Genomic DNA, 26,411 nt, shown 5'->3' with positions numbered 1-26,411 from the left:
CACGCTGATTCTTTCAGTATGTGCAGAGACATGTGGGGGTGGGTGTGCTCGTGTTTCATAATTATAATCAGAGTGAGAGTAAAACTGAGAGCAACAGCAGAATAACAATCACTGCACTCATGTTAAACTGACTGGGCTCGTACGTTTTTAATATTTGGGAACATAATGTCATCTGTTGCCACCAGGAGGACATCTGTACAGGGGCAGAGAAAACAAAGCTGTTAATAAGAAAACTGCTCAGTTAATCCATCGGTGAAATGATTCAACATGGCAGTCGTAATGTGAACGTTTCCCTATTTTAGGAAAGAAAATCTTCGCTTTGTACATGGACACAAATCAGCTGAAACGAGAGAAGTCTTTCCCAAATTACTGTAAAACGTGTCGTATTTTCTCATTTTTACACAAACATGATTCAGTCTTCTGTCCTGTTTGTGGACCTGAAGACTGACTCAGTCTGATTTAGTGACTTTTTTAGGAGAAGTAATCTCAGACCTCTATGCAGACGTAAGATTTATGTAAACCATCTGAAGGCCTCACTGCCCGACTGCACAAGATTAAAACTTGAATAGCTTTGAGCTGTATGCCAAGAGTGAACGAGACATCGATTCACTGATCCACACCACCAGGATATACAGCAATGACATTGGAATGTCGTTCGGGCTGGAGAAGTGTAGTCGGATGATAACAAAGAGAGGGAAGGTAGTCAGAACTGAGGGGATTGAACTACCAGAAGGCAACATTGCAGACACAGAGGACGGTTACAAGTACCTGGGGATCCTACAGGCGAATGGGAACCATGAAGAGGCCGCTAGAAAGGCTGCAACCACCAAGTACCTGCAGAGGGTCAGGCAGGTCCCAAGTCCAGCACCCTGAGGCTGTACGCTAAGCGGAAGGAAGGGGGCCGGGGACTGGTGAGTGTCAGCACCACAGTCCAGGATGAGACAACGAACATCCAAGAATACATTGGGAAGATGGCCCCAACTGACCGAGTGCTCAGTGAATACCTCAGGCAGCAGAAACCCAAGAAAGAGGAGGGAAACGAGGAACCATCATGGAAGGACAGGCCCCTGCACGGTATGTACCACCGGCAGATAGAGGAGGTGGCTGATATCCAGAAATCCTACCAGTGGCTGGAGAAAGCTGGACTGAAAGACAGCACAGAGGCACTAATCATGGCAGCACAAGAACAAGCTCTGAGCACAAGATCCATAGAGGCTGGGGTCTATCACACCAGGCAAGACCCCAGGTGCAGGCTGTGTAAAGATGCCCCAGAGACAATCCAGCACATAACAGCAGGGTGCAAGATGCTAGCAGGCAAGGCATACATGGAACGCCATAACCAAGTGGCCGGCATAGTGTACAGGAACATCTGTGCCGAGTATAACCTGGAAGTCCCGAGGTCAAAATGGGAGATGCCCCCAAGGGTGGTGGAGAATGACCGAGCTAAGATCCTGTGGGACTTCCAGGACCCGAGCTTGGAGGATTGACCGCCTGCAGGGGCGAGCGGGGATTTATACTTACAGTGCTGTTGAAGCGATTTTCCCCTTTCCAATTACTTTTTTAAAGGTTTGTCACACTTTAATGTTTCACATCATTAATTGGAGATTATGTATGGGAATTTCAGGAGCGGGACCACGCCTCCAAACATGCTCCTTCCGGTCCTCATCTGTACAGGTTCCCCCAGTCCTGCAAGCTGTCATTCTCATTTACGTGCTCCTCCCCTTTTCAATTCTGTAACTTCTTCACTTCTGTTCAGTACGTGGGGATCTGCTGGGCCCGGGAGCCATCGCCAGGCCCCCTCAAAGCCTTCCCCAAACCGCAGCTCAGCTCATGCCCAAGCATCACCTTTACCTACTAAAACGCTGTCAAACATAAAATGAGGACGTGGGTCCAGCGAGTGAAACAAATGTAAATATTGGACAAAGCGACCCACAGTGAGAGCCTTTAACCACACACTGTCACAGAACAGTGGAGAACCTTCCCACGAGTGGCCGGCCGACCAAAATTACCCCAAGAGTGCAGCGACGACCAAGAGGTCACATGTAGGTTTGGATTTTTTGTGTTTACTTGTGCTAATCTTTGTCTAATATTTAAATTTGTTTAATGATCTGAAACGTTCAAATGTGTCAAACATGGAAAAACACAGGAAGAGGGCAAACACCTCCTCGCTGTACGATGGAAGCAGTGCGTAACAGAGTAGCCATCCATCTCAGAACGAAAGCATAGAAACAAGCAGTGTTTTTGTGCCTTTAAAAAGATATTACAATGATTTCAAACAGATGCAATCAAATCAAATCCTGTCAGATTGTCAGCAAACAGCTGCTCTTTGAGTGCATCAGAAATATTTATGTGTCTTTATGTGCAACCATCAGAGAAAAGACTATTCATCCAACACGGGCTCTGTAACCTGTTTCCTTTGTGGAGAAATGAGGCCAACATGGCGTCGATGTGTCAGAGGGAGCGATGGACGTCAGATTACCGTCCTCTCTCTCTCTGTCTGCAGGAACGCAGATGTAATCCATCCAGAGAGATGCAGGGATTACAGCGCAGGCCTGTAACTGTGTTTGCTGCAAGCTGCTTGGTTCGGCTGAGCAGCTGCTGGTGGTTTCATGTGGTCACAGGTCCTGTTTGTGCTGCTGACAGGGAAAAGAAAACGTGCTTTCACTGCGGTTAGTTTATTAAAAACATGATACGATGATGCATCCATCATATCAGGATGAACAGAAGCTGTTAACAGGTAGAGTCTGCCTGTGGAAATGATATCCAGCTCAGTCTGAGGTCACGAGGCGAACGTCGGCTTCATACTTGTAAAAGCCGCAGCTTCCTCCGAGCTCAGAGGAGACGGGAGTCCACGTCTCACACTCCTTCTGTCTGTGCCTGATGTCCAGACCAGAAAACATTTGTTCCTTCCTGTTGCCCTTCACACTAAGAGCCTCAGATGGTCTTGCACTCTTGCAGTGGAAGAAGCAACTGAATAAAACAGGACACTATTGAAGTAACGTGCACCAACACAAACTCTTTGATCTGCTGACAGTAGCGGCGGTCTGAGTACAGCGGACTCATCTTCCTGTTCAGGAAACAGTTTGAGATAATCTGACCTTTTGCCACGGAGCGTGCTGGAAGCAGGCATCAGGGCTGTGGTCATGACAGGATGGACGTGGTCAGCAGCAACACTCGGGAGTTCAGATGATGCTCATCTGGTCCTGAAAATCTGCCTCACGACGTCACACCAGCCTGAACACCAGTGAAGGGTAAAGGTGGGATGCCGTCGGAGAATCGTCAGACCAGGAAATGTTTTTTCGTCTTCTGTCGTCCGGTTTTTGTGAATGCGCCCGTCTGCTGTTCAGAGATGCTCGTATGCAACCTTTGGTTATGAGTTGAAAGCAGTCTGTCTCTGACCTCTGACCTCTGATGTCAGCAGGGCATTTTCTCCCAGAGAACTGCTGCCGACTGCGTGTGTTTGTTCTTTTTATTTTATTTGTTTGTCTGTAAACTCTGGAGATGTTTTCGTTTCTGACACACTGAGACGACCGACTGTGCAGTCGCATCGCGTACTTACTGATGCTTAGTTTGAACCTCTGCAGGTCGTCTTGAATGCGCTGAGTTGCTGCCATGTGATTGGCTGGTTAGATGTTTAGGTTAGCAGGCAGTTGAACAAAGGGGCCAATGAGTGTACAGTATGAATGACTCGTCTTACATGAATGAATTATTAAGAAGATGAATTAGATACGCAGAATTATTAATGACACTATCAGAATGAACATAATGTTTTATTCATTTAGTTGGTTTTATTTATTGTAGCAATCACACTAAACATCGTTACTGGCATCTGTGTTTTAAAAGATCTTTTGATTATTAACATAAATGACAACGTTCAGGATAACGCTGCTTTCACTGTGAACACTGTACAAAGACACTACATGCGTTTAATTGTAATACAACACCTGTAGGGGAAAAAAGAGCTTTAAACTGCAAAAGTGACAAGAAGTCTGAGCACTTTCACACATGCAGAGCACAATAATGCCCGGACTGGGCAGCCGCAGGTGCCACCAGCAATCAGTCTGGGCAAGCAAGGCAGGCAGTGCTGGTCAAGTGAAGTCCAAAAGTAGACCTCGCTCTCCTTAACGTTCAAACGACATTCAGCCCTCCAGCGTTGTTTGTATCCAGTCTGTTGATGGTTACATAAGTGGTCACAGCGGGCTGCTGTCTCTGGAAGCACGAATAACTCTGGAAGCTGTGGTTCCTGTCATTTTGATGTGTCCGTGTCAAGCTGAGACCAGAAGCATTTTCTGGTTGTTAAATCTGTTTGATGAGAGACTGATGGGAGACCAGCATCACTGACAAGCTGCTGCTGCTTTCACTGATCTGAGATCATTTACCTGTGCACTGTGTGGACACACAGCTAGCATTAGCAAGGATTAAGCATTTTAACGACCGACCACCTCGGCTTTTTCCTTGATGGGGGGCGGGTTCTGCTGAACAGAATTTAAATGTTTAGTCTAAAGTTTGATAACATGACCCTTTCAAGTACTACACAAGTCACACAAGTGTACTAACAGAAGTATCTGAACCGAGACACATCCAGTGTTTACTTCATTTTCTTCAGGTCCGATTTTAAATACAATCGAGCTGCTCGGTGATTCACCACAAAGTTATTCTGCTAGAGCGTCGGCAGGCGTAGTGACGTAAGAGTTTCAGCTCACGCTCTCTGATTTCTGTCTAAAGCTGCAAACACTCGGCAGGACATAAAAGTTTCTCTGCAGATCGCTGACGTTTCTCTGAAGCTGGTGAAATGGAACCATTTCTCAAACTGGGATCCAGGAAGGATGATTTTACTCGTCATAAACACCGACCAGTCTGAACCTTCACAACACGGGCGGAGTTGGTTTATACCAGTGAAACCAGCATTTTATATTATTTGACTGATTTCAAACTGCAGACAAAACTTTTATCATTTTTTTAAATGTTACTCAGCAGCCTGGGATGACTTTGATCTCACTGATCCAAACACATGTGCAGGTTTTACTACAGGACGCAGTGCAAACACGAGTGTAACGGCCTACAATCATCCTGCTGTTGGACACAAACCTGTCAGCAAAGCTGCTGTGAGCAGATTCCTCGTTCTCTACATCTAACTGCAAAGATTGAACTGAAGGAAAAATTGCCTTCATCATTTACACAAATATGAAGAATAAACTCATCAAATGTAATTTTAAGAATCTTTTCATCTGTATCATTAACATCTTATGTGTGAGGCAGAAATGTGTGCACTGAACTGTAACCTGAGTTAGTATCAAAGGTCTTACGGCCGATTTGAACGTTTTACGCTTTGTTACATGTGAACGTCCTGGATCGTTTGGCTCGTAGGATTCACAGAGCAGGATTTGTTCCCAGCAGTTACTCTGCAGCGTTTGCTGTTTGCATCGTGGAAAAATCCTGCGTCTGCATCACAGGGCCAGTCATTAGACACAAAGGACTGATTAACATGAAACATTTCTCTGTCTCACTGAAAACAAGGGAAAACCCACCGAATAACTGAGAAATCATAAAAAGTTCCAGCTAATGTGACAGATGTGCTACAGATGTGCTACGTGTCTCCAGAAACCACAGCTCACTGCTGCTTTTCTGCAGACCTCTAACATCAAATAGTAATTCTAGAAAAATCCATCAAACCCGCCGGCGCTACTTTCTACTCGACCTTTCTGTGTGGTACACGGACATCTGAACTGAGATGTGTTTGTCTTACTCTGTAGGTGTACGCCATTCTGGTCAGCCATCCTCCACAGTCCAACGACCACCTGACTCCAACGCCCGTCTCCTACACCGCCGGTTTCTACCGAATCCCCGTGGTCGGCCTGACGACACGCATGTCCATCTACTCTGATAAGGTTAGCTCGGTCGGTCTGTTACAGCAGAGCGCTGACGGTCTGAGCTGCAACGCTCACATGAGGATCTGATCCTGGTTCTTTACACAGCTGTTTGCATCCATCACTGTTTTATTCGTCAGAGCCTTTCATCTTGGTTCTGAATTTTCTCCACTGGAGTGAAAATCAGGAAAGTTCACTTTTATGCAGATGACATCCAGGTGTCCCAATCAGAAAACACACAGAACGAGTGAAAAATCACAAAAGGTGTCACGTCTGCAGAGGTGAACGGCATGGAATCAGGTGAATGTGGACCCAGAATACAGACAAGGATGGAGGTGGATGATAACAAAAAGCGAGCCTTTATTTGGCTGAATAAGAGTTCAAACAAAAGCAAAGGAAGACAGGATAAAGACATGCTGTGGGAGAGAGACAGAGATTAATAACAGGTATGATTCGGTGCAGAGAGGTCTGTTAACACATAGTGAGTGAAGAAGAAACACCCAGTGCATCATGGGAATCCCCGGCAGCCTACGTCTATTGCAGCATAACTAAGGGAGGATTCAGGGTCACCTGGTCCAGCCCTAACTATATGCTTTAGCAAAAAGGAAAGTTTGAAGCCTAATCTTGAAAGTAGAGATAGTGTCTGTCTCCTGAATCCAAACTGGAAGCTGGTTCCACAGAAGAGGGGCCTGAAAACTGAAGGCTCTGCCTCCCATTCTACTTTTAAATACTCTAGGAACAACAAGTAGGCCTGCAGAGCGAGAGCGAAGTGCTCTAATAGGGTGATATGGTACTACAAGGTCATTAAGATAAGATGGGGCCTGATTATTTAAGACCTTGTATGTGTCATAGCTGTGTGCAGGAAGGAAGGACCCAAAATGCAGGACTCACTGAGGCAAAGGTGAACTCAAAGGTCTTAATGCTCAATTCCAATTTCTTGATGAAATCCGATTGTTTTGTCTGCTTGTTCACACTACAAATAAAATGCGACAGCAAACGCATGTATTTTACATATTTGTTTAATATGTGCATTGAAGGACATGTCCTGGTCAAAAATGACTCCAAGGTTCCTCACAGTGTTACTGGAGGCCAAGGTAATGCCATCCAGAGGAAGAATCTGCTTAGATACCATATTTCTAAGATTTTCAGGGCCGAGTACAATAACCTCAGTTTGATCTGAATTAAGAAGCAGAAAGTTAGCGGCCATTCAGGTCTTTATGTCTTTAAGACATTCCTGCAGTTTAACTCATTGGTGTGTGTTATCTGGCTTCATGGACAGATAGAGCTGGGTGTCATCTGCATAGCAGTGTAAATGTATGCTATGTCTTCTAATGATACTGCCTAAGGGAAGCATGTATAATGTAAACAGAATTGGTCCTAGCACTGAACCCTGTGGAACTCCATAATTAACCTCAGTGTGTGAAGAGGACTCTCCATTTACATGCACAAACTGGAGTCTATTAGATAGATATGATACAAACCACTGCAGCACAGTACCTGTAATACCTACAGCATGTTCTAATCGCTCTAACAGGATATTATGGTCGACAGTATCGAACGCTGCACTGAGGTCTAGCAGGACAAGCACAGAGATGAGTCCACTGTCAGAGGCCATAAGAAGATCATTTGTAACCTTCACTAAAGCTGTTTCTGTGCTGTGATGAGCTCTGAAACCTGACTGAAACTCTTCAAATAAACCTCTGCAGATGATCTGTTAGCTGTTTGACAACTACTCTTTCAAGGATGTTTGATATAAAGGAAGGTTGGAGATTGGCCTATAATTAGCTAAGACTGCTGGGTCTAGAGATGCTTTTTGAGTAAAGGTTTAACTACAGCCAGCTTGAAGGCCTGTGGTACATAGCTGATTATTAGAGATAGGTTGATCATATTTAAGATCGAAGCATTAATTAATGGCAGGACTTCCTACCATAGGATATCCCAGTGCTCCCAGTGAACAGCGCTCTGGTTCCTCACCAGGTTTTATACACATGAAATATTCACACATTTTTCAGGTGGAGGCAGCTGCAGTAAGCCAGACTACATCTGTTTTGTTCTTTGTGTCCTTTCACTCAGCAGTACAGTGTTTGATAAACGTGTTAAGGAAGTATTGGCTAATCTTTTTATAGCAGCTGTTATGTTTCTGCAGACGATCATATTATCGCTTTTCTGGCTTTTGGTTCTGTAGAGCTTCTTCCTGATCTCTGGTTCGTTATGATGTCAACTCATCATACATGTGAAGGATGGATGTTTCTGGATAAAATCAAAGTAGAGTAAGAACCTGTTGGGTTAACCTCCTCCACCTCCTCTCGTGCAGAGCATCCACCTGTCGTTCCTGAGGACGGTGCCTCCATACTCCCACCAGGCACAGGTGTGGTTCGACCTGATGAGGGAGTTCAGGTGGAATCACATCATCCTGATCGTGAGCGACGACCACGAGGGCCGAGCCGCCCAGAAGAGACTGGAGACCCTGCTGGAGGAGCGTGAGACCAAGGTCAGCAAGGACACGCCCACATATGAGCTCATAGACACGGACATGCAGTCTCAATGTGCTGCACATCACGTGTGTGTGTGTGTGTGTGTGTGGGCGCACGTTATTCAGATGCAGGTTTGTGTAGTTTAGCTGCATGATAAATAATGAGCTGCTGTGTGAGAGGCCTTCATCCCTCCATCATCGCTCTGTAATTTCTCCAGGATTGCTACTTCATCGCTCCCTCATCCTTCCTTCGTCCCTCCTTCATCTCTCCTTCATCCTTCCTTCATCTGTCCTTCATTGTCCTTCATTAGCTTTAATATTCTTTCTGCCAGATGCTTCACAGCAGCTTCTCTTTCATCCTTTTTCTTTATTTTCTATTGTGTTCTTTTTCTTTTCTTATCTCCACCAAGAGGTTTTACAGGTTTTCTGTTTACATGGATCATAAAGAACCAGATGAGGCAGAATGATCGATCTCTGCTTTTATTTTCAGTAGCTGACCTGTGTGTAGCTGAAGCTGCTCACTGCCCCGGGTTTTTATGTTCTCAATAAACACCTGATGCCACACGTGATCCAAACCAGGATAAGAATCACAAACATGATCAAACATGACCTCCATGTGTGAAATGCAGATCCAGGAGGTTTTACTGACTAGACTGGACTGTGCTGGACTGGACTGGACTGTGCTGGACTGGACTGTGCTGGACTGGACTTTGCTGGACTGGACTGTGCTGGACTGGACTGTGCTGGACTGGGCTGCAATAATAGCAATAATAGCAATAATATAGATATGTGAGTATATTACAGAAATGGGTCTATTATGGTATGTTATAATGTACACGGTATGAAGTATGTTGTGAATATTCTATAACTATAAGTATGTACAGGCTGTAGTGAGTACAAGCTATGTACAGGCTATGAACAGGATATAAATATGAAAAACTATACAGAATATGAAATAAATAACTTTACAGGAATCTGAGTGTTACGTCCCCACATAAAAGTCTAGGCGATGAGGGTGGGGGACAGTAACAGTTAGATCCAGGTGGAATGAAAAGAACGCCAGGCAGAGGTATTTAACATAAAATAGATCTTTATTGTAGGCAAACACCTCAATAATCATATAAATGGCAACAACAAAAGGAGACAGCACCGCTGCTTTAATGAGAAATCAGGGAGATCAACCCAAAGTGGTAATGACCACTTCAACAAAGAAAGCAACAATAAGAGAGACTGAGGAGGAGCTTCTTCCCGCAGGCGATACGGTCTCTCAATCACACCACCACACAGTACTGACCCACACATATGGTTCTTACACACACACTGGACTTTCTGGACTTTGTTTTTGCACAACACTGGTCACTATATTCTTCATTTCCAGTTAATACTTGTACAGCTGCTGTTATTGTGTATATATTTATTTATATTTCTTCATACATTCTTATATAGTTCTATATTGTGTATTTTGTTGTACAGTTATTTTATTTTCAACTTTAATTTATATATTTTATCTTATTCTTCCCAGTTAAATTTACCCTTCATTCTAATTTGTGTTGTACAGTTATTTCATTTTTAACCTTAATTTATATTTTATTCCTTCCTAGTTAAATTTACCCTTTTTAATTTTTCATATTTATTTCCTATCTTATTCATAGCCTTTTCCTTTTTTGTTTTCTTTAGGTCACGAGTAGTTGTCCAAGCATTTCACTACATATCGTACTGTGTATGACTGTGTACGTGACAAATAAAATTTGAATTTGAATTTGAATTTGAATTTAAGGCTTCAACAGAAAGAGACAGCAACGCTGCTAGCAAACAATATCCAGGCAGGCCACACAAACTAATGAAGGCCGCCGTCACTCATGGGCAATCACTGCTCAGTTAAACACTACTCACAAAGAGCCACACGCAGCAGGCTGTTCCACACCTAAGCCAGTAGCACACTCTGACCAGCACAGAGGAAATCCACCAGAAACCTCTCCCTCCTCTTCCACACTGCTCTTCTCCAGCTTATATCACCCCTAAGGGTAATTGGTTGTAACGAGAGCAGATGAGCAGCAGGTGTGACCTAAGGAGAAGGCAGGGGCAGAGAGAGACAAGGGGAGGGGCCAGAACGAAGGAGGAGGAGAGGGAGAAGACAACACCACGCCCACACATTCCCACAGCCTCCCAGGATGTAACACTGAGATATACAGCTATACAGAAATGGGAACTATGCAAGTTGTAAACAGTTGTAGGGTTAAAGATTATCGAATGTACAGAATGATTATTTACACAGAGCTATACAGTGGTGCAGTTAAGATAAGTGAGGGTGTAGATAGTTTCTACAGAGGCTATATAAAGTGCTAGTGGTTGTGAGTGGTGGTTCAGTCCATGTTATTATTGTGTTTGAGGGTACAGTTGTCCATTGTGTGTGTGTGTAGGTGGTTGTGGGTGTGTGTATGTTCAGTCCATGAGTTTAATGTTGGTCAGGAGGCAGAGTTCAGGAGTCTGACAGCTGTGGGGAAGAAGCTGTTCCGGTACCTGGTGGTCTTAGTCCGGAGGCTCCTGTAGCGCCTCCCAGAGGGCAGGAGGGTGAAGAGTCCATGTGATGGGTGACTGGGGTCTCTGATGATTTTCCCAGCCCTTTTCAGACACCGCTTCCTGTAGATGTCTTTTATGGCAGGAAGTGGTGCTCCGGCGATGCGCTGGGCAGTTTTCACGACCCTCTGCAACGCCTTCCGGTCCGAGGCAGAGCAGTTCCCGTACCAGACTGTTATACAGTTGGTCAGGATGCTCTCGATGGTGCAGCGATAGAAGTTCACCAGGATGTCTGAGGACAGGTGGTTCTTCCTCAGAGTCCTCAAGAAGAAGAGGCGCTGGTGAGCCTTCTTGACCAGCTTGGAGCAGTTGGTCGTCCAGGTGAGATCCTCGGAGATGTGGACTCCCAGGAACTTGAAGCTGCTCACACGCTCCACAGCCGTCCCCTTAATGTGGATGGGTGGATGTGGGTCAGCATTCCTCCTGTAGTCCACGATGAGCTCCTTGGTCTTCTCGGTGTTAAGCAGCAGGTTGTTTCTGTCGCACCACTCAGCCAGACGATCCACCTCCTCCCTGTAGGCGGCCTCATCGTTGTCACTGATGAGGCCAATCACCGTGGTGTCATCTGCAAACTTAATGATGGTGTTGGAACCATCAGCAGGTCTGCAGTCGTGGGTGAAGAGGGAGTAGAGGAAAGGGCTCATCACACAGCCTTGTAGTACACCGGTGTTCATCGTGATTGTAGATGAGCAGTGGTTATCCAGCCGGACATGTTGGGGGCGGTTGGTCAGGAAGTCCAGTAACCATTTGCAGATGAGGGAGCTGATGCCCAGGTCTGTCAGTTTCCTGATGAGTTGTGAGGGGTGGATTGTATTGAACGCTGAACTGAAGTCTATAAACAGCATTCTGGCGTAGGTGTTGTTGTTGTCCAGGTGTGAGAGGACAGAGTGCATTGCGATGGAGACTGCATCCTCTGTGCTCCTGTTCCGGCGGTATGCGAATTGGTGGGGGTCCAGGGTGGGGGGGAGACAGGATTTGAAGTGTGCTAGGACCAGCTGCTCTAAGCACTTAGTGATGATGGGGGTGAGTGCTACTGGGCGGTAGTCATTGAGGCTAGATGGGTTGGAGTTTTTGGGTATCGGGACGATGGAGGTGGATTTGAAGCAGGCCGGTACCACAGCGTGGGCCAAGGACAGGTTGAATATGTCTGTCAGCACTCCTGCAAGCTCCCCAGAACACGCTCTGAGAACACGCCCGGGGATGCCATCAGGACCTGCAGCCTTGTGGACATTGATCCTGCTCAGCACCGCTCCTACATCGGTGGGGGAGAGAGTCATAGGTTGGTGGTCTGGCGTCATGTCTGCTTTGGTTGTGGTTGTGGGGTTCCCTCGCTCAAAACGAGCATAAAAGTTGTTGAGCTCGTTGAGGAAGGAGACATCAGAGGATGCGGGGGAGGGTTTGGTGGTCCTGTAGTCTGTGATGGTCTGGAGTCCTTGCCACATGCGTCGGGGGTTGGAGTTGGAGAAGTGTTCTTCTACCTTCTTTTTGTAATGGTGTTTGGCTTTTTTGATGCCCTTCTTTAGATTAGCCCTGGCTGTGCTGCAGGCGTGTGCATCTCCTGACCTAAAGGCGGTGTTGCGGGCCTTCAGGAGGAGACGAACATCCCGGTTCATCCAAGGCTTCTGGTTGGGGTACATGGTGATCCGTTTCTGTGGTTTCGGAGATGTAATCCAGTACAGATGAGGCGTACTGGTCCAGGTCTGTGTGGGTGAACGTATTCCAGTCTGTGTTTTTAAATCTGTCCTGGAGCACTGCCTCTGTCCCCTCTGGCCACACTTTAATTGTCCTCACAGCAGGTTTCACACGTTTGCTGGACTGGACTGGACTGTGCTGAACTGGACTGTGCTGGACTGGACTGTACTGGACTGTGCTGGACTGGACTGTGCTGGACTGTGCTGGACTGGACTGTGCTGGACTGTGCTAGACCTGTTGGTCTGGACTGAACTCTAGACTGGTCATAATTTTAGACCTGCTGATCTTGACTCTTGGTCTCGACTTGCTGACCACAGTTCTGGACCTGCCCGTCTCGACCTTCGATTTTCTGTCTTGACCCCGGATGTGCTGGTCCTGACTCTGAACTTATTGCTCTTGAGTCAGGACTTGTTGGTCTTGACTGTGGACCCAGCAATCATGATTCTGGACCTGCTAGTCTGGATTTAGGACTGAATGGTCTTGACTCTGGACCTCCTGGCCATAATTCAAGCCCTGCTGGTCTTGACTGAGGACCAGCAGGTCTGATGTGCTGCAGCTCCTGAATGTCTCATGGTTTTCCATCACTGTGTATTGTTAGAAGATGAATGTTTTATTGTTGGAATACTTTTCTGTCTTGGTGGAGGTTTTTGGTGCTTTTTGTTTTACTTTCTACTTTTTCGTTTCTTCTATTTTTCAATCTTGAGTTGACTTTGAGTTCATTTTTTCCTCTCCTCCTCTTCCTGTCGCTCTCTCTCTTCCTGTCTGTCCGTTCACGTCATCCTTTCAGTTGCTCCTCCGTCTGGTTTCTCATCGCCTCGGCTCTGACGGAGTCGGAGTCATGCAAACACATCTCAGCTGCTTCTGTGGCAGCTGTCGACCTGACTGACTGTCAAAGCGACTCTCTCTGTGCGACTGACATGCAGCAGAGCTTCGACACGAGGGAAACCGCAAGAGTTCAGGCCAACCAGCACGTAAACTGGTTTCCCTGTTTGATGAGCTTCTGCTGTAAACATCACGACACCACAGTTAAAGGATTCAGTAAACACGCATCGCCAAATTTAAAATACATGTGCAGGATTTAATAAGTACAGAAACTTCAATTCAAGTCAATTTTATTTACACAGCAGTCGCCTCAAGGCGCTTTATGTTGTAAGGCAGACCCTACGATAATAAAACGATGCTTGTAACCTCCTTAGCTTCCCTGTGGTGTGGACACCAGCGCTGAGAGGTGGTCCAGCTGCTCGTTCATGAGAAGGCCTCAGAATTAGGAGCATGGAGGTCAACGCGGGGTCACGGGAACATGGAGTCAGCTGCCACAGAGGAGCATCAGAAACTGTTCTCCACCAGGTGGAGGTGTGTCAGGTTAATAGAAGAACACAGAAAGTGATCCCATTTTTCCCAGTTAACGACGGCTAACCAGTTTGTTCAAGTCAGAGGAAAGAATCGGCAAAACGGACATCAGTAGGTTTTTTATTGTGAGGCTTCAACCTTAATCCAGCTCAGAAGTTATTAAGCTGTTTCAACATTTTTATATGCTTATGATGTAAAACGCCTGATTAGTGATGTCGAGCGAGGTCGACGCTGTTTTTAATGAGTCCTCAGGTGAGTGAGAGCGCGAGTCTGCGTTTTGTTCACTGACAAAACCACTTTGTCTAATACAGTGGGGCAAAAAAGTATTTAGTCAGCCACCGATTGTGCAAGTTCCCCCACTTAAAATGATGACAGAGGTCAGTAATTTGCACCAGAGGTACACTTCAACTGTGAGAGACAGAATGTGAAAAAAAAATCCATGAATTCACATGGTAGGATTTGTAAAGAATTTATTGGTAAATCAGGGTGGAAAATAAGTATTTGGTCACCTCAAACAAGGAAAATCTCTGGCTCTCACAGACCTGTAACGTCCTCTATAAGAAGCTTTTCTGTCCCCCACTCGTTACCTGTATGAATGGCACCTGTTTGAACTCATCATCTGTATAAAAGACACCTGTCCACAGCCTCAAACAGTCAGACTCCAAACTCCGCCATGGCCAAGACCAAAGAGCTTTCGAAGGACACCAGGAAAAGTATTGTAGACCTGCACCAGGCTGGGAAGAGTGAATCTACAATAGGCAAGCAGCTTGGTGTGAAAAAATCAACTGTGGGAGCAATCATCAGAAAATGGAAGACATACAAGACCACTGATAATCTCCCTCGATCTGGGGCTCCACGCAAGATCTCATCCCGTGGGGTCAAAATGATCATGAGAACGGTGAGCAAAGATCCCAGAACCACACGGGGGGACCTGGTGAATGACCTGCAGAGAGCTGGGACCAAAGTAACAAAGGTCACCATCAGTAACACACTACAACGGCAGGGAATCAAATCCCGCAGTGCCAGACGTGTTCCGCTGCTGAAGCCAGTGCATGTCCAGGCCCGTCTGAAGTTTGCCAGAGAGCACATGGATGATACAGCAGAGGATTGGGAGAATGTCATGTGGTCAGATGAAACCAAAGTAGAACTTTTTGGTATCAACTCAACTCGTCGTGTTTGGAGGAAGAAGAATACTGAGTTGCATCCCAAGAACACCATACCTACTGTGAAGCATGGGGGTGGAAACATCATGCTATGGGGCTGTTTTTCTGCCAAGGGGACAGGACGACTGATCCGTGTTAAGGACAGAATGAATGGGGCCATGTATCGTGAGATTTTGAGCCAAAACCTCCTTCCATCAGTGAGAACTTTGAAGATGAAACGAGGCTGGGTCTTCCAACATGACAATGATCCAAAACACACCGCCCGGGCAACAAAGGAGTGGCTCCGTAAGAAGCATTTGAAAGTCCTGGAGTGGCCTAGCCAGTCTCCAGACCTCAACCCCATAGAAAATCTGTGGCGGGAGTTGAAAGTCCGTGTTGCTCGGCGACAGCCCCAAAACATCACTGCTCTCGAGAAGATCTGCATGGAGGAATGGGCCAAAATACCAGCTACTGTGTGTGCAAACCTGGTAAAGACCTATAGTAAACGTTTGACCTCTGTTATTGCCAACAAAGGTTATGTTACAAAGTAATGAGTTGTATTTTTGTTATTGACCAAATACTTATTTTCCACCCTGATTTACCAATAAATTCTTTACAAATCCTACCATGTGGATTCATGGATTTTTTTTCACATTCTGTCTCTCACAGTTGAAGTGTACCTCTGGTGCACATTACTGACCTGTGTCATCATTTTAGGTGGGGGAACTTGCACAATCGGTGGCTGACTAAATACTTTTTTGCCCCACTGTATTAGACAAAGTGGTTTTGCGGGCGGGTAGAGAGAGTCAGTAAACCATCCTTCTGCTGGTTGCGATGAATCGTCCCGCTGTGGTGCTGTGATGTTTACAGCAACTCGAAAGCAGCAAATGAAGATGGAGGCAGGAAGTAAGAAGCAGTAAAAGAAAAGGAGGATTTGTTTGTTAATGACAAAGCAGCAACGGCTCTGGGTCGGCATGTTTATATTTCTCAAAGCGTGAACACTTCATATTTTTCTACGGTTCAAAATAAGAAATGCAGAAAGAGACAGAAGAAATCCTCCAGAGTGCAGATGAGACTTTAGAAAAGTTTCAATGTGACTTTGTGTCTCTCAGTTTGAGTCAAACACCTTCATGAATATTGGAGGAGAGACTTTTTTAAGTGGGAGATGCATGAATATTACAGCACATTAGCTAAAGTCGGTGAACCGAGCGGCGGCGGCTGTCATGTGTTGTTCCTGCTTTAAATATCCGGCTTTAACAAAGCATGTAATACCCACCAGCACCAACAACCTGCTGTACACCACACACATTTCAAAATAAAAGCCTGTAGCCAAGCACTTTAATTTGAAGTATATACATTCTTCCTACGTTGCACCAGATTACTTCTAATTAGGCGATTTGGTAAACATTAAGCTGCAGCCAAACTTACACATGTTTCCATGTGAGATACTGACAGACGACATAATACGATAAAAAAGAAAATAATCAACGAGCTCACATTAAACCCAGCACTGCTGTCGGAGGGAAGAGACGATGGATCGTATTTGGTTCAGGACGTCAAGGTTTCTCTTCTTATCATTGTTGATGAAAGTAGGTGAACATGAAGAATCCAAGAAAAAACTGTTTAAACAGCCTGTTTGACCTGATTGGTTAATGACACGCAGGCTTTCAATGGAAACCAGGAAGAATCGCTTCCCTAACCTACAGATCCCGGACATGTGACCAAGAGGGAGTGACACACACGCGCACACACACACCATCCAACAAATCAGTGCGTTGTCATTGATCATGTTGTGTCTGATAGTGTTTGATGGTGAAGCCAGTGAACAGCAGTGATCTCCGACACGTCCTCGGTCAGAGGGAACTCGAACTGACAGGTGGACACCAGCTGTGGCTCACAGCACGCTGACAGCCCACACTCACTATCCTGTTGTTAAAAGTGATGACGTGTGAACAAACTACTCTGCGTTTATTAAGGCTGTAGTGTTTTTAACATATCTTGTTCTATTTAATCTCAACAAGCCCCTAAAAACAGTCAGTGATCACTGTGTCGCTAGCAATCACGTAGCACATCATTATATAGCAGCTAGCCCAACTTCATTAACTCTACAAACGTCACTGATGTTTAGTTTCCTGTCTTCATTTATGTTGAAGTGACAGCAGAGCTGTACGTTTGAATTCTCTGAAATCTCTCAGAACATGCTATATCATGTTTCGGTGGAAGCTAGCGAGCTAACTTCCTGCTAACTTCTAACTGAATTGAATAAATCCTGTTTTCATGGATGCCTGTATGTTAAACTTAATTGTTACACCTGGTAAAGCAGCAACGCTGATCGTTTTATTAAAGATGAAGGAATTTAGACAGTTTTTAACTCAGTGATGCTGCAGTGTTCGTTTGACTTTGGGACCTGAAGCAGAGTTTGGACCTGGAAACAGCTGATGGCATCAGACTAAAAGACCGGATAGGCTTAAAGTGAAAATGTGATTCACACATATCTGTTTATAGCTGAGTGCTGATATTATTCAAATATGTTAGTTTGTGCAGAAATATTTATTACATTTCATTTCTTTATTAATTTCACACATGGTTCAACAGTGTTTCGTTTCCTACATACAGAACCTCCTTCCCATTAATATGACACAGCACCCGTGGGTGAAAAGGAGCAGCAAGAAGAATAAACTCTTGTTAGCGCCTGCCCCCTATCTGCAATCCAATTATTCTTACAAGAAGGCGCCAACAACCCCTAAAAAACCCTCTAACATGTATTTTTATGTAACAATGCAAAACTAAACAACAAATCAGTATAATCACAATATGCAGCATTAAATGGCAATGAAATGTTTTCCTTCCACATTTAGCCCAAATTACTTTCATGTTCTTCATATTGATTTATCCTGTTAAGTATGTAACACTTTTAAAACGGTGCATCTTGAGATTATCTTCAAGAGATTCTTAGACCTTTAACTGTCGGACACATTTGCCTTTGTGTGGTTTTAGCAAACTGATGCTTAAAGTCAAACTTCCTTCTACTGTCCCCACTTCCTGAACACAATACAAACAAACTTTGTAACTTAAGAGGTAATGTGTTATTTCTTGCCTTGCACATGAATAATAATGTCTGTAATTTCACTAAGTCTTCAAATTTCAACAATTTCGATTTTATAAACAGATTATTTGTTTGTTCTCTATATTTAACATTATGAACCATTCGTACCACTTTCTTCTGTAACAAGTATAGAGCATTTATTTTAGTCGCATATGAATTCCCCCACACCTCAGCACAATAACTGAGATAGGGGGAAATTAGTGCGAAATATAAAATACGCATTGCCTTATCTAGTATATCTCTGACATTACCCAGAAATATTTTTAACCATCTTTTTTCTAACATGTTCAATATGAGATTTCCATTTTAATTTATCGTCCAATACTACCCCCAAAAACACAAACAGTAGCAGAAACACGCTGGCCGTTATGGGGAGGAGTCTAAATGTCGTGTTTCTGATATCTTTTGGCTGCCTACAACATGTTTGTCCCAGAGCAGCCACCGTAGCTAGGATTATGCACTGGATTAGAAGGATTAGAAACAGAACTCAGCTGACTGCTACTGACGTCTAGTGGTGAGGTTTTCCACACTGTACTTTTAATCTTGGAAAAGATTTTCCGTACGTGGGATCTGATCCTCTGTCTTATCTTTGGAGCGCCTTTACTCTGTGACATTGAAACTTTCGTTGCTTTGTATTTTGGAGGTTGGGTTGTATTTTGCAGTTGTGGGTCTGAAGCTGTGATTCTCCGTGCAGCGGACTGGGCTCAGGTGTAAAACAGTAACAAACCTGGACGTGTCATTAGGTGTGTGCAGGTCGGTTGAAGCGCTCTCAGAGCGAGGCTGTGCTGTTCGGGGACTTTGCGCACGGATGTAAATTTAATGAGATTAACATTTGGAGCGGATCGAGTCGAGGACTAATGGGACGCGCCGCCGCCACAGCGGATTAACATCACAGGAAGTTTGCAGAGAGGGAAGTCTGAGTGTGGATAAAATGAGACCGAGCTGGGTTTGTGGTGAGGTTCAGGCTTAGCTCTTCATCCTGAGGAGCCGAAGCGACGAGTGCTTGATCACGGCTGAGCTGTGAAGTTCGACAGGCTTCTGAGTCAAAGCGTCTCTTTGTTCTCTAAAAATAAAGCGTCTGCGTTCACGCCTGCAGGCAGGCTTCAGGAGCGATTTTACACGTCAGACTAAATATAGCGAGCCGGTCACGGCTCCGCAACAGCCGTTATAATTAGCACCTGTTCTTTAATCACAGCTCAAAATCACAGCCTTCATGCATGAGCCTCCGCTGTCTATGTTCTACTGAAAGCACTAACGATGATGTCATTACTGATATCAGGGAGGAAGCGTCTACGGGTCATTCTAGGACTGCAGGACAGTTTAACGTACAGGAACAGATGCTTTATTACATCCCGATCTTTGTTCAGAAAAAACAACATGAAACATGATGAAACGGAGAAAGTCATCGCTTAATTAAAAGTACACAGCAGCGGGGTTCAGGAAATGAGAATTGGACTCATTTTCAAACCTCTGTATGTCTGAAACCATGCAGTGCAGGCATTCTGCTCCTCAGCAGGCTTCCAGAAACTGGCCAATCAGGAACAAATGTGCTTTTTAGGAGCAGGGGGTTTGAAGAGGTTAAGGGGAAACAGCTGATTAATACGTGTTTATACCTTTAGATAAAACCAGAAGGTTATAGTTTATCTCAGGGTGAGTGGTTTCCTCTTCATTCAGGGAGTTTTGGGCGATAATGGCCATCCTACGGTTGATATCCTGACATCACTGCTTAGAAAACAAATCACTCCATTTCATTTTGTTAAAACTTACACCTTCAGCACAGCAGTGCTTAGAAACCTCATCCAGATGTTACTGGTTAACACGTGCCGCTGTTGTCCACACACCAGGGGGCGCTGCACGCTGAGGTTATTATTAAAAAGAAGAAAAGTCCGAACTGGACGCAGGTCGACAGACCGCTGGGCAGACTGCGATGTGTTTGCGTCCGACTCCTGCAGAAGAAATCAATCATTTATTGGATGCTTTGCTACCCCCCCCCCCCCCCCTCCCATTTTTCTGACTGTCTATAATCTTCTTCTGTGTCTGCATATTTTCTCTGTGCACATTACCCATCAGACTAAAAACAGGAACTATGAAAACCTCGACCAACAGAACTTTGACTTCAGGAGAACACCCAAGGTATAAACTTGCATGGTCAAATGATGCACGCCGCCCAACCAATCTCTGAGCTCGCCCAGTAGTAGCCAAACACCAGTCAGCCCCGCCCGCCCAGAATCCAACCCGGCTCCAGAGATAGACTCTTATCCTGGTGGCACGTCTTTTCTCCACCATCTCTTTTCTTTCTTTTGATTTTTCATGATTCCTGCACATCGGGAATGGGTTTACACTCGCAGGAGAGACGCCCTTCCTCTTCCTCCCCCCTCCTCATCCCCCTCCCCGAGTTTTTCCTTGTGAAGGGTTGCATGTGGCCAGGCTGACGCGTGGCTCTGTCTGCAGATTATCGAGGAACACCGCACACCAGGATCCTCTCACTCCTCTTTTCTTTTTCTTTTTGGAAATGAATCACTTCTCCTCCCCGCCTCCCCTCCTCTTCCTCCCCTCCTCCCCCCCCCTCCACTTGAATCTTTTTTTTTTTTTTTTTTAGTTTGCAGTTGCATCAGTGCGCTCTAACATGCACGTTCCCGATTGGTTGGTTGGTTGGAGTCTTGAAAGCGCCTCAGCTTGCATGTGCCACCACACCACGCACAACTTTTTGCCCCTCCTTCTTTGTATTCCAGCTTCGACTTTGAGTTTTCTTTAGTTCAGCAGATCTTGAACACTTTTTGTCTCCATTTTTTGCTCCCGTCCCTCCTCCCCTCCTCCTCCTCCGGTGGTAGCGTGGGTGAGAGGAAGCATGGTCAAGGTTGGGGTTGTGGGTGGTTGGGGAGGGGTTGTGGATGTGGAGCTAACGATGGCTGTCCTGCGATGTGTTCTGTGGTGTTTTGTTCTGCCGTGTTTCTCACTGTCCCTCGGTGTTACCGTCCGTCCACTGTGTCCATCTGGTGGTCCTCCAGGCTGAGAAGGTGCTGCTGTTCAGCCAGGACACCAACATTACCGCCCTGCTGCTGGAGGCGAAAGACCTGGAGGCCCGAGTCATCATCCTCTCTGCCAGGTTTGTGTGGTTTCCATGATGGTTTCTGATTGGATGATGTTGTGGTTTCCACAGTTAGGCTGTATCAGGGTTAGGACACTGGTCACAGTTTAAGTTGTTCTTGCCATGACTTTGCAGGAACTTTGTGACTAAGCCATCAGCAAGTGTTGGACTGAATCTGTGTATCCCCAACAGGTAAAAGTAGCACCTGCAAATGTTGTGTAAAAAGATCCATGTAAACGCGAGTAGGACGTACAAGGTCTAAAGATTAGCCCTTAGTCTGATACAACGACAATCAGCCTCTATCGTCTGATGAAAGTCAGACTCTTCTGCACAAAACACCAGCAGCGATTCCAAAACTGAACAAGGCCAAAGTCTGAAGGCCACGGCCCAAGCTTCAGCTCATCGTGAGGTGCTAAGATAAGATAAGATTAGATAAGATTAGATAAGATAACTCTTTATTGTCATTGCACAGTCATACATAGTACAGTAGTACAATGAAATTGGAAAACTGTCCTACGTCGGCACTACATATAACACAACACGACACGATACGACACATCACAACGCAACACAAACAACACAACACAGTATATTAACTTAGTAATAAAAAAAGAAGAAGAAGTGTCAGGTCAGCTGTTAGCATTGATCAGGGCTGTTGTCCTGTTGTAAAAACTGTCCTTGAGTCTGGTTGTTCGGGACCTCAGCAGCCTGAACCTCCTGCCAGACGGCAGCAGCTTAAACACCCGGTGTCCTGGGTAGTTGTTGGTTATGGACCTGACGTTGGAGAGGAAAATACTCAGAGGCGGTAGCTTAAATGGCTGTTTCTTTAGCCGTGCTAGTGGGCCCGCCCTGCAGCCACGCTTTTGCCTCCTTTGTTTAATAATAATAATAATAATAATAATACATTTTATTTAAAAATAGCGCCTTTCAAAGCACCCAAGGACACTGTACAACAGATAAAAACACAAAAACTGGAAAACGTTTACGTTTCCTCTTTGTCTTGCCGCTGGGAAGAACCAACCACGGAGACCCTGGAGCTCTTATTATGTCCTCGGGAATGCTGTGAAAGTGGTGGTCAGTCGATGTACTGAGCTGCAGTGTTTCTGGTGCTGTGGTGCAGAAAAACTGACTGCACTGAGGTGAAATCAGCCAAACCTTCATCAGGTCTTTAAAGAGACGTTTGGAGCTCGAACAGAAGAAGTCAGACTGTGCGTCCACAGGCGTGTTTGATATGTTGCTTTCCAGAGTGTTGCCAGGTGATTGATGACTGGTTCTTTGGTCTGTTTGTGTCAGCCACAGGTGAGTGCTTACCTGCTGTGTGTTTGTGTGTTTGCAGTGAAGACGAAGCTGCGCTCGTGTACAAAGCCGCCCGGCAGCTCAACATGACCGGCTCCGGTTACGTCTGGCTGGTTGGAGAGCGGGAGATGACCGGCAAAGCTCTGAGTGAAGCTCCAGACGGTACGTCCGTCTCTCACCTGCTCTTCCTCCTTTCTTCCTCTCTGTCTGTCTGCAGCTCTTCTTCCATCCAACTGACAGCAAAGCTCGAACAGAAGGAAAATTCACAAGAAAGCAGTCACCTGTCACCTGCAGAGAGGAAATAGATCAAACTGCTCTTTCTTTGTTCCTGTCATCATCAGTCGGACATATTTAACCAAATACCAAATGCTGCTTCAGTTCACGAAAAATCAGACCTCTGACAGTTAAACACGGTCCAACTTCTCAATAAAAGTTCACTACACCCACTACACCATCATATAGGATCAGGATCAGATCACATCATCAGTTAACAACTAGATCCTTCCATCCATTTTCTTCTGCTTGTCTGGGATCACGGGGCAAGGTGTTCTTGGGCCAGCCCAGAGATGGAGTCTCTCCAGTGGGCCTCCTCCCCGTGGGTAATGCCCATGTGAACGGAGGCATCCTTGTTAGATACCCGAACCACCTCAGCTGCCTCCTTTCAATGTGGAGGAACATTGGCTCTACTCTGAGCCCCCCTCGAACGATGGCACTCCTCACCCTGTCTGTAAGGGGGAGGCCTGCCATTCGAGCTCATTCGACAATCGACAGTTTTGCTTTTACAGCCAACTCATGAACAAGACCCGAGGTGCTTGGGGCAGTAACTCGCCTCTTACTCCACCCTTTTCCAGCTGAGGACAATGGCCTCAGACTTGGAGGCAATGATTCTCATTCCCACAGTTTGACACTCGGCTGTGAATCCACCACCTGATGACCCAACAGAACCACATCATCTGTAAAAAGCAGAGACGAGATTCTGAGACCTCCAAAGTAAAATCTTTCAGCCACTTGGTTACGCAATTCAATTTTAAATTCAAGTAAATTTTATTCATACAGCGATAGACCCTACAATAATACATACCGAGAAACAACACCTCGAAATTCGAAAGACCTCTAAAAACCAAACACCCCATACTCCTGAAGCGCTGTTCCCACAGGACACTCTAAGGGACGTGTCCTTCTCCAGGTCCAAGTGTCTAATCGATTGACGCTTCCATAATCAACATATCATCATCAACATCAGCAGCATCCCGGTCCTCTTCATCGTCCATAAAGGCTGTCCCGAGGTCCTGCAGTGGGGACGCTCACATCGTCGACGGCTGCTCTGATGTTGGGCAGCGGTTGCGAGGGTGTTGGGCTGCTGAAAGATGAAACCAAACAGAGAGGTTCTACGTAGCTTTAAGAGCTCGGCCGGGTTTGAGTTCAGAGACAGGAAACATCTCCTCAGAAAGCAGCCAGAACGACAGGCACTGCCTGAGACTCGGTTGGAGATGTTCGGAGACAGAAGAGGCTCGGGGAACTTTGACAGCGTCCCGTTAGAGGAGCGTTAGAGCGCTTTGAGGCTTGTGTCCTCTAACGTCACGTCCTCTAGTGTAAAAGTGTCGGTCCACAGAGCGGTGCAGGCAGGTCGGGAGTCAGCGAGCTCTCAGCGTCATCATTCGATCCGATGTTAAAACGGTTGGATGGAAGCACAGCTCTCTCTCTCTGTGTCTGGCACTGTTTCTAGTAGGTCTCAGATGAAGGAAGCTACTCTTCATCAGTCTGTTAGCTTCTCAGTGTCCTGGTGTGTTTTCTCTCTCTCTGGTTTCTTCGGAGTGCCGGTTGAATGTTTAAACATGGTGAGCGTGGAGGCGTGTTTAAAGGTTCTTAACCGCTCCCTCCTCTCCGGGCTCATTGTAACTGTGTGGCTTTAAATGTGTCTAACATCTTTTTGTTTGTTTCATTTCTATAGTGTGTGTCGTCCGCCCGCCCGCCCGTCTGCCCATTCTCACAGTAACAATAACATGCTGCTAAACAGGGGTGGGAGGGGCGGGCTTAATGATTCAGGTGTGTGTGGGGGGGGGGTAATAAATTGCTAATGTTGCTGCGGTAACCGTGACGTGTGTCCAATCAAACACTGGTAAGATGCCGCCCTTGCTTCCTGTTACCTGCTTGATGCTTTGCCCTTTGCAAGTGGCCAATAGAGGCCACGCCCATGGCAACGTGGAGCCAGGGGCGGGGTTTATTCAGCTAATTACTCAGTCAGCCAGTTCACACGTTTATCTTCGTACTTCAAAAGTATGCGGACGCCCTTTTAACGCACAGAATGGATGTAAAAGAGCAGGAACTCATCGGGAAGAGGTCAGGCGATTGCAGGTTTTATTGCACACAATAGAAAAGATGAAGCTATTCACTGTCATAGCACAGAGGTCAACAGGTCAACTTGACATGAATTTAACATTTCAATGATTATATTAATGAAAATCTGATAAATGAATAAATCAGAGTTGCTGAATGTTGGAAAGAAAAAGCCGAGGATACGTTCTCCTGTCTCTGCTGCTCGTTTCGTTCATTTATTTGAATTAGCATTTGTCATTATTAGTCGGCTAAGTTAAAGTAAATAAAATGAAGCTGTTAGATCCATTGTGTGGTATTATCAGTATAATCAGGGAATGAAAATCTGACAGCTCGAACTAGACGATGAAGTGAAAGGAACAAGCAGTTGAAGGCCAGCAGACAGGTGCTCGTGTTCTAATATTGCTCTGAGTTCACCTAATGAACATTAAATAAGTGCACATGTTGGAGTTTTGTCCCTGACATGATGCTGTAGTTAACGTGGCGTCCTGGTCCTGGTCGTGGCGTTCCCCTCTGGCTGCTGGGTAATCGGCTCCCCGCTCTGTTGCCATGGCTTTTTGTTTCTACAGACATCCTCACCGGCCGGCCCCTGCACTCTTAAGAGACGATGCGTGGCTTTTCTGGACATCGCGTCCTCCGAGTCGCTGATGTGTCAGAAAAACGATCCATCCTTGCCTTGAAAGTGCAGCGAAACCGCACTCTGAAACGATCCACAGTGGGTTTGTCTCTGCTGCACGAGGGTGGGGGTTTCTTTTCTGGGTGGACCGTTTCAGCTCAGCAGAGATGCTAGATCGTTTCTGCTTTCCACCAGAAACAGTCAGAGGTCATATCTCTGAAACAAACAGCTTGAAGCTTTTTAGCCTTAATGAGAAAACTAAATGTTGCAGCAGCCTGACTTCCTCTTAGTAGAAAATCTCAGATCTGCAATATTTTCCTTTCACGTTATTACTTGAGGAGGAGATTTTCCTGAAACAATATCGTATAATTTGTGTGACAGAAGCATGAGTGGAAATGCTCGAGCTGTAAAACAGTGTTAGTGGTTTTAGCCCCAAACAGCAGCCGTGTCCATGTTAGCGTACAGGCTCAGTCACGGATCAAACTTGGCCGCTGCAGCGAGCCTGGGCTAGATAAAACACAAATCAGCTGCATGTAACAGCGAGGTAGATTATAACCTTCATCCTAAACTCTTCTGTGGGTGGGGCCTACACAGGATTGGGCAGAATAATGTGATCAGCTGTAACTCAAATCTCAGCGCACCTGTAATACCAGCGAGAGCATCTGCAGGCCTGCTTTATATCAGATGGTACAGGTGTTTGCATTATTGTGTCCACCCTCCTGAAACGATCCCCTGAAAAGAAACGTGTGGAGCAGCACTGCGACGTTCTGGATTTTGTTGGTGTTTTTCTTCACGGGCTCCTGTTGCACTATGAGGGAAATGTTTGTGCAGCTGCATCGGTCTGCAGGCAGCGGCGGCACAGGCACGCTT

The 26,411-nt window shown here is 45.7% G+C and overlaps 1 protein-coding gene across 1 annotated transcript in view; it reads left to right on the top strand.

Annotated features, from left to right (window-relative positions):
* Positions 1-26,411, top strand: part of grin1b (glutamate receptor, ionotropic, N-methyl D-aspartate 1b) — a 71,229-nt gene that overhangs the window by 4,389 nt on the left and 40,429 nt on the right. Inside the window, 5 exon segments of the mRNA XM_085295734.1 lie at positions 5,754-5,888; positions 8,182-8,358; positions 20,278-20,340; positions 21,216-21,313; positions 22,632-22,753. Of these exon segments, the coding sequence (XP_085151860.1) occupies positions 5,754-5,888; positions 8,182-8,358; positions 20,278-20,340; positions 21,216-21,313; positions 22,632-22,753 (595 nt within the window).

Source organism: Mchenga conophoros, linkage group LG12 (assembly GCF_057382185.1).
Source record: "Mchenga conophoros isolate Kocher_MC1m ecotype Shallow Benthic linkage group LG12, M_conophoros_male_GT1.1, whole genome shotgun sequence".
NCBI classification, from domain to species: Eukaryota; Metazoa; Chordata; class Actinopteri; order Cichliformes; family Cichlidae; genus Mchenga; species Mchenga conophoros.
Note: the sequence above shows the minus strand (reverse complement) of the source record. Positions and strands in the feature narration are given on the sequence as shown.